Source organism: Chaetura pelagica, unplaced genomic scaffold, assembly GCF_000747805.2.
Source record: "Chaetura pelagica isolate M959 unplaced genomic scaffold, ChaPel_1.0 scaffold275, whole genome shotgun sequence".
NCBI classification, from domain to species: domain Eukaryota; kingdom Metazoa; phylum Chordata; class Aves; order Apodiformes; family Apodidae; genus Chaetura; species Chaetura pelagica.
The window spans coordinates 1329246-1337809 of record NW_009953486.1 but is presented as its reverse complement, the minus strand read 5'-3'; the positions used below and the strand labels follow the sequence as shown (position 1 = coordinate 1337809).

Here is an 8564-nt window from a genome sequence, read left to right as displayed (position 1 = left end):
AAATTGATTTGGTTACACCTACCACTTAGTCACGTGTGTAGTGACCTCACTCCAAAGGAATTCTTGTGAAAGTGATTAAATTGATCCTGATTCTCAGTTGTGTAATTGTGTGACCTTTCAAAAGTGAATTTGCCAGCCATATACAAAGTATCAGAAGCAGTAGCTGAGTTGCAAATTATTGTGCTCATACACGATGGGCTATTACCATAAGTAGGATGAGGGCTTGGGTAATTGGACCCTCAGTAACTTTTTAATGTCTTGCTCTTGCACAGAACTACCACAGGCAGAAAATGCCTATCCTTGATTTAAGGACATCTTCTTGTAGAAACTGGACCTAATTATTTTAGAGTGTGTCCTGGAGAAGCTCTCTTTGACAAAGAAATTTCTATATAATCACTGTTTAATTAGCATAATAAGGTTATGAAAAATCTACTGTTATGCTGTATAGTGTTTGGCTGTAACATGAACATTTTTATGAGACACTGTTTGGGTGTGACTGTTCTGTGCTTTGTTATGGCATGCCTTCCTAAATCCCTTTACATTTAGGAAAAAAGCTGAGTCTTTCTAATGTTGATAATGTTGATAATGCTGAGCAAAATTACTGGGGATTAGATGCTGAAAACTGGCTTGGTTCAGCAAGGGAGGCATTGCAGGTGCTGTCCTCCCCCTCTGCTCTCCGTTCCCACAAGCATCTCTCCTGTAAACTGCCCAGAAAGCACTGGTCTTTCCTTTGGGCACTAGTGAGGACTCAGCAAAAGTACAACAGTGAAGTACAGAAACACCAGATCTCTGATTGGGCTGTAATTCAGAAATGAGCTCAGCTTTGTCAAGACCAGGATCTTTCCCGAATACGCATGGGGGTGAGGGACAAATAACACAGGGTGAGTGCTGCCTGGCCTCGGGCATCCAGCTGACTGCTCTGGGTTCTCTCATTCTCTCTTTCAGAACAAGAGCATGGGGGACATGACACCAGCAGAGGAGACTGAGCTCAGGGCTGCTGGCTGCCACTTGTTTGAATCCAGTATGAGGAGTGAAGCTAGAAGACTAGGGACTTTCTGGCAATGGCCAAGTACTTCACCTGTGTCTGCCCGGGATTTGGTCAAGGCTGGATTTTTCTTTGTGGGTCCAAGAGATGAAGTACAGTGTTTCTGCTGTGGTGGTGTCCTGAAGGACTGGGCACCTGGTGATTGTCCAGTAGCAGAGCATCTGAAGTTCTTTCCTTCCTGTAAATTCATTTGTGGTGAGGATGTTGGGAACCAAGAGATGCTTCCTGTTCAGGAAAACTCTGACACTGTGGATGGGCAGTTCCTCAGTCTTTTGCCAGGGATTGACAGTGAGGAGACAGCCCTGCCTGATGAGCCAGAATACCCAGACATGGTAACGGAGGAGATGAGACTGACTACATTTCAGAACTGGCCACAGGACTCTGACATGCGTCCTGAGCAGCTGGCCAGAGCAGGATTCTTTTACACTGGTAGGTACTCCAAGGGAATGTTTTAAACTCTTATTTAAGTGAACTCTTGAAGGTGTCACTGTGTTTTATTGCTTGTACAAATGCGTGCAAGTATGCATAGGGGAGTTAGAAATCACATCCTTCCTTCACCTTGCACTGTTTTACTTGGTGCTTGTGCATATTCACTTCTAAACTAACTCCTGTTTGGCTGCTGAAGGTTCACTAGGAAGTCAATTCCCCTAGCAGCAGCAGTGGAAAAACTGGCCTGTTTTAAATGGGTGTTTTACTGGCAGAAAAGATCCACTGGGCCTATTTATTACCTGCACTTCTAAAAGGACTTAAGAGACTTACTTGGCATGTCATGCTTTGCATAAACTATCTTGTTCTGGAGCCTTCTCAAAAAAAATACCCAACAAAACAAATCTGAGAGAAAACTGTAGGTAGTCAGCCCATTTGGACCATGTACTTGTAATAAAGAAATAAAAAATGCTTTTTAAGGGAAATAGGCAGTATTTGTTGTATTGTTTCCTCTTGAGAAGGCTTTGCTGGTTAGGTAATAAGTTTGAATAAGTAGTTTTCCTCTGACTAGTCAGAGGAAATATTTGCAGTACATTAATGCTTGACTGCAATTAACTATTGTAGTGATCCTTTTAGTTTGTTTTGTGTCGGTTGTTTTTTTAAAGCCATTTGTGTGTTAGAAGTGTGACTTCTTCCAAATTATGCAATCTATTAATTTTGTATTTGCCTATCAAACTGGAGATGTGGAAGGAAGTGATTTGCAGGGTCCATAAACTAAATCTCCCTTAACAGAAATAAACCTGTGCATCTTGAATGCCTCATGCTCTCATTGTTGAAATAAAACTGAATGAGCCCTTTCTGCTTATTTAAGGTGAATGACACGCACACAGGAAAGCCTCTGTAAATAGCTGACTTTTGTGTTTTTAGCTTGAGTTAGAGGAAGTGACTGGTTAGTCACTCTACTTCTTCAAGATTCTTTCACTCAAACTGTGTAGCCTGAATTTTGCTGTAAATCCAGCTAATACTAAGAATGTCTACCTATCTACTTGGAGTGCAGTTGCTGGGGCCAAAGAGCACATATACCTGGATGGGAGAGCATTATAGACATCTAAGCTTACCTGCTGCTTTTGTCTTTTTATTAATTTTTAAGGTACGAGAAAGACACGCATGGCCAGGAACACAGAATAAACCATAAAGCAGCATCTGTAGCTAAAATGATGTATGTTTTGTGTTGGTTGTTACTCGTAGAGGAGCTGCTTGAGACCCCAGCACAGATTTATTCTGGGGACTCAGGCAGCAGCAGCATGACATGGCTGTTACTTGACAGGAGACCCCCAGAACTGAGCTAAACAGCACCTTAACACAGGAGTGTTGGAGTATCTTGTCTGTGACCCAAACTGACAGCCTTTACAGACATTGTTTCGTTGCCCTTGGGCAGGGCATTCATAGGCAGTTATTCTTAAATGGGCTTAGCTCTAATTTCCCTCCTTCTGACTTCTGTCAAGAGAAGAACAGCAGCAGGATGAGAAACTTGGGACCATGTTGTACAAATTCTTATGCCCATGAGACAGAAGCTGTGTACACTACCAGGCTGGGCCTGCTGCTGATTATGGCTGATTATGGTTAGGAAACAAAGTATGCTTATAGATATAATTAATTCCAGCTTTACTCTAAATGCAGGCAAGTGGGGATTGAGCTATGGTGCTCACATGCATGCTGCCTGTTAGCTTGTGACCCAGCTCTGGAATCATCTTGACTAGCTACAGCTCTGGGAGTTCCAACTCTCATCAGGTTCCCCGCCCCTATGCAACTTGCACAGTGTTAGTAAATAGTCATGTGCTAATCTGCTCTGTTTGGATGCCTCTGTTTTGTGATGACCCTCTTCAGGTTCTCATTTGTAGCTACTAGAGCATACAGTGTTTCAGAAGTCAAATCATCTGCTGATCTTTTTCAGGACAAGATGATCTAGTGAGGTGTTTTTACTGTGATGGACCTCTGTGTGACTGGTCACTTGGAGAGGATCCTTGGAGGGAACATGCCAAATGGTACCCAGGGTAAGTCAGTCTTAGTTGACAAATGTCCCTTGTAGCAAGACCAAAGGATATGTTGTTCAACTATTACTGTTACTTTGACTTGAGAGATCCTGCTCTAATGTATTTAAATCTTTCTGCTTATAGGTGTGAATTTATACGGCAGTCAAGGGGGAGAGAATTTGTTAGCAGTGTCCAGGATTCCTCTTCTAGGACTACGTTATCTCCAGTGAGTGGTGAATATTTTGTGCATAGTGGATGGGAGTTCTGGGAAAGAGGGAGTTTGAACATGTGCTTCTCTTTTGTGACTGTTCTCTGACGTTTTCAGAGAGATTCCGGGGATCAGACTGAACAAGACAACTCTGTTTTCCTAGGTCAGTGCTACAATTACATGATGTTTTGTCTTCCCTTTAAAGTGGTGTAGTCTTACAAATTCTACCCTAACCCAGCTGTTATGCATTCTGTAGACATGGTGTTTCACAGATGTTTTGATATTCTAGAAGCTGTTTCACTTCATTTTTTGGAAATGGTCTCTAGCACAAGAAGCAAAATTGTTTGCTCTTGGAGACATGGAACTAGTCTGGTTATTCATGTGACATTTGAGTGCTTGCTTTGACTTGTCCCATGCTCTTGATGTTGTGTGTCTGTAGGGTCTTTCAGACCATAGCACTTTAAACATACTTGATAACAGACAAGAGAACAGCTAATGAGTCTAGTTGTTCATCAAAGTGTTGATCCTGGGGATCTATTCCCATTCATCAGTTGCTTCTGGAAGTTTGAGTGAGTGAGGTTTGGCACCCATAATTGTAGAAAACTGTTTTGTCATTCTCTTAAAGAGCCTATCTGATAGGATGAGTTTAAGAAATACAAGCCTTTAAACAGGCTGCCAGCTGAATTTCCTGCTTCTGTCTTTACTGATGAGTGGTTGAGCTAGATTATGAAGTAGCAGAGACTTCAATTGGTATGTTCTACTTGATCTTCATGAAAGCAGTTTTGAGACTTTTGTTCTGGGATGTGAAAACAAATATAAGGATTCTGGACTGGGGCCAAATATGGGAGAATTTTTACTAATATGGTAGAATAAATAATCCAAAATTAGTCTCTGGGCTTTTATGAAATTGATTTTGATTACTTTCTTGTGAGTTATGATTGGAAGTAAAAAAACTAAATCTAGATGTTCATCTAGCTATATGGGTAGCTTGAGGAATGTCCTAGGATATATTCAGACCATTTAATATAAAACAACTTCAGAGAGTGGTGTAATTCTTGCCAAAATTCTGCCTTTTTGGTAAAGTGTCTGCTGCTTTACAGGTCCTCTGAGGAGATGGCAATGGCAGGTCATTTTTCAGGATCAGCTTAAGATACTGGAGCAGAACTGGTTAGCTGACCCGGGAGAGAATAGAGACATCCTGGATAGGATTCCTTACCGTATTTCAGTTGATATCAGCTTTGAGCCAGATCTGCCAGACTGGGAAGAGAGCCACAGTGCAGAGGGCAGCAGAGGTATGCCTGACTGCACACCCACACTCTGGGTGGGTGTTTAACCTCTTTTTCACTTTGCCTTGAGCACTGTTGTGTCTTGTGGGTTTGCCTTCTCTCTTCCTTGCCTGGAATTAAAAGTGATGTACCCAAGCCTGCCTTTCTTTGGGAGACTGAGGAATAAGATTCTGCTTTTAAAAAAAGTGAAACATCTGTGATTACTGGGGAGACAAGGTGATGTGGGCAAGGCTTGGTAAAGAGGTTAGCATACAAGGTGACTAGAGCACCACAGAGAACACCAGCTTCACCAGGCTCAGTGTGTGAAGTTAACAATGGGGTAAAGAGCTGTTTGACCCAAGGCTCCTGTGAAACCCAGGATGCTTCATCTTTTTCAACAGCACTGTCTGAAGAGGGAGGAAAGGGGCAGCATTTAATGCCATCTTCTTTCCTGGTTATACAGATGCTGATCAGAGAGAGACTGAACCATCAAGTTCAAGAGAAGAAATGCATTCCATGGAACAAAAGGAATCAGGTGCACTGGGCTGGCAGTGGTTGTGAAATTGATCCTAGGCATAACTGGGATGTTTTTTGTAGCAATGGTATTAGTGGTCACTTTTTTTCTTAATTTTGAAGAGGAATGTGTGCTAGGTTGAATGGTAACTGAAAACAGAGACCCTTTTCCAGGAATTAGTTTCACTATGAAGCAGACTGTTATACAAAAAAATATTAGTTCCTCAGGTTAATGTACATATTATAGTAAAAAAGATGTTAATCTCCTTTCCCTGCTCAGTCCAGTGTGTGTAGATGTGCTGAACCTTGTGTAGGGTCTGTAATAGCTGTAGTCTTTCTGCTTAAATGAAGCCTGAGAGATCCATTTGCCATCTTCAGCGAGTCTCTGAACAAAATGATGAGCAAGTTGCAGTGTGATTCCTAAAATGACAAGCCTGGAACTCTGGAGCTGTTATAATACTAAGTTTGGGCTTTTTTTTTTTTCTTGTAAAGATGAGTCTCGGATGAGCACAGAAGAACAGCTCCGACGCCTCCAAGAGGAACGGATGTGCAAAGTGTGCATGGGCAGAGATGTGTCTGTTGTGTTTGTGCCTTGTGGCCACCTGGTTGCTTGTGGAGAATGTGCCCTCAATTTGAGATCTTGTCCTATCTGCAGAGCAGTCATCCAGGAAAGTGTGAGGACTTTCATGTCCTGAACCACGTGCCCAAGGGGAAGGAAAAATCTGAGTCATTTATAACAGCAGCAGAAGAAAACAAATAGTTTGGTGCTGGAGCAATCTTATTTACAGGGGAGCTTAGCATAAGTGTAAAAACTTACTGAATGTGCCTCCTATGTACAGTGTTTCTACTAAGAGTTGCTGCTCTGTGGTACTCTTGCTTATCTTGCTGTAGGACTGCTCCAGAAATGCTCTGCTGGTTTCTTTTGTACTCCAAAAAGAGGCTTCTGTTGACAGAAACTCTTCTTTTCCAAATTCTTGCATTCTCAAATGACTCCCCGCTCTATGCTGAAATCAAGGGCTCTTTTCAGACTGTGTCTGGTTCTTTCTCTCATTTAGCAGCTGTTCAGAGATGATTCTGCTAGCTTTGATGGCTTTTTTCAGTAAGTCCCAGTCAGAATAAGAGTATTTATATCAAATGCATTCTGCTGAGACTAGAACTCTCATCAGCACTGTCATGTGTGAAGGAAGGGTCTGGCTTTTTCTTGAGCTCTTTTCTGTCTTCCACCCTGCCCCTACTTTTTGACTTATCAACAACTGATGGCAAGTTTCAGTAATACTCGAATTTACCTAACTAGGTGAACATCCTGGCCTCTTGTGGACTTTCCAACCTCTTTACTCTTGGCTGACCTCCCTAGACAGAAGGTGACAGGATCTTTGGTCAGGGTCACAGATGATCTTATGGAAGCTTCTTACAGAGGCTCTTTCTCGGTTGTTGGATACTACCCTACTAGAAGATAACTGTGGAAACCTACTTTTTCAGAACTTCTGTTTGCTGGCTAAACTTATCATCCTTATTTTCAATCAAACATTCTAGCATGTAGCAAAAAAAATAAAAAAAAAATCTTTGTCCATAATGCAGCTTGTTAACTGCAGGAGAAAGGAAGTATTTTCTTAAATTAAGTGTTATTTCTCATTGAATAAAACATTTCTTTTGCTTATTAGAGGTGTGAGTATCTGATTCTAGTACAATGCCTTCCTGGGAGAGGGAATGTTGTGGTGTCCCAAGATGTCTGAGTGGCACCAGGCTGTGGATATTTTGGACTTCAGTCCTTTGGTACTACATGGGCATGAGTGAGAGAAACCACTGATCTTGCCATCTATTAGCTTCTCAGGGTTCAGGTTATCATTTCTGTTATTTTGCCTCTGTAAGTAACAGCAAAATACTTAGTTTAAGCAGATGTGTTAATCTGAGAAGGGAAAATGGAACCAGTTCAACTGGAGTAGTGTTATTCCCTCCTGAGCTTTAGCTTAGTGTGGCTGGAACCTCGCATAAGCATCAACAGGACTACAAGGCTGTAAATATACCGGGTATTTCTGGGGCATCTTATTTAACACTTTGAAAATTGTGACTTTTCCACATCTGAAAAGGTGGAGCCGTTTCTTTTCTTTTCAATGGGAAGAAGACCTTTCAGAAACCAGGTACACGTTGTGTCTTGCTGAGCAGTATTTGGCATGACGCCTATCCCCAACAGAGGGCACTCCCAACCTGGAGATAAGGGAACACACTGCAGTAAAACTTGCAGCTGCTCCTTCTACAGGACGTTGAAGATGCAAACGTGTTGGAGTCCCTGCCCTAATCGAACAGGATCGCTGCACGACCTTGTAGTACTTGGTGTAGGTCTAGCACAGGAAGATGAGGAAGGGTTGTCAGCATGAAGGATGAATGGCTCTGCTAGTGATAACTGAAGGAGGTAATTGTGTGGAACATAACCCTTGGTAGCTTGTCCGATTTTCTTTTCAGGCTTTTTTTTTATGTCAGTCATCGATACTATTATAGGCTTCCCTAAATCTTATTTTATTTCTATTAAAAGATACTTAATTACCTGTGTTCATCACAACATAGGCTGGTCGTTACAGAGTTACAAGTTACACTTGTATTTTTTTTTGGTCTTTACTGCTGTGTATCACAATTGAGACAGGTCATTTAGTACACAATTTGATGCTTAGTCTCCTTAGACTACTTGGCAAGTAGTTTTAATCAGTTTACTTGGCAACGTGATGTCAAGGCTTGGTCAGTGTTTGAGATGTACAGTGTTAAAAACCTGCAGACCTCAAAAAAAAAAAGTGCCTTCTGACTTCATGCTACCATCTAGAAAAATTTCTTCCTGGAACTATTAATGACATGTTTCAGCTGTCCAAAGCTGAAACTGTGCTTTCTCCACCATCTGTGCTGAATTTTTGTTGCACTCAAACAAGGATGGACAATATTTATCTGAGGAGAAGAAATCTTATTAAGCCAAAAAGTGTTAAGTCAGTGTTTTCAGAGGAAAAAAAAAGATGAATTTCAAAAGCCCCAGATAAATGAAGTCTTCCATGGAACAATCTCATTAACTAGAGGATATGTATTCTTCCATT

At 41.6% G+C, this 8564-nt stretch overlaps 1 protein-coding gene across 1 annotated transcript; it reads left to right on the top strand.

The window, feature by feature from the left end:
* Positions 1-954: 954 nt before the first annotated feature.
* BIRC7 (baculoviral IAP repeat containing 7) lies at positions 955-6185 on the top strand. The gene is made up of 6 exons (XM_009998610.1): positions 955-1474; positions 3426-3525; positions 3649-3730; positions 3830-3875; positions 5441-5512; positions 5983-6185. Exons 1-6 carry the CDS (start codon positions 955-957, stop codon positions 6183-6185), a joined length of 1023 nt encoding a protein of 340 aa, XP_009996912.1.
* Positions 6186-8564: the final 2379 nt, after the last annotated feature.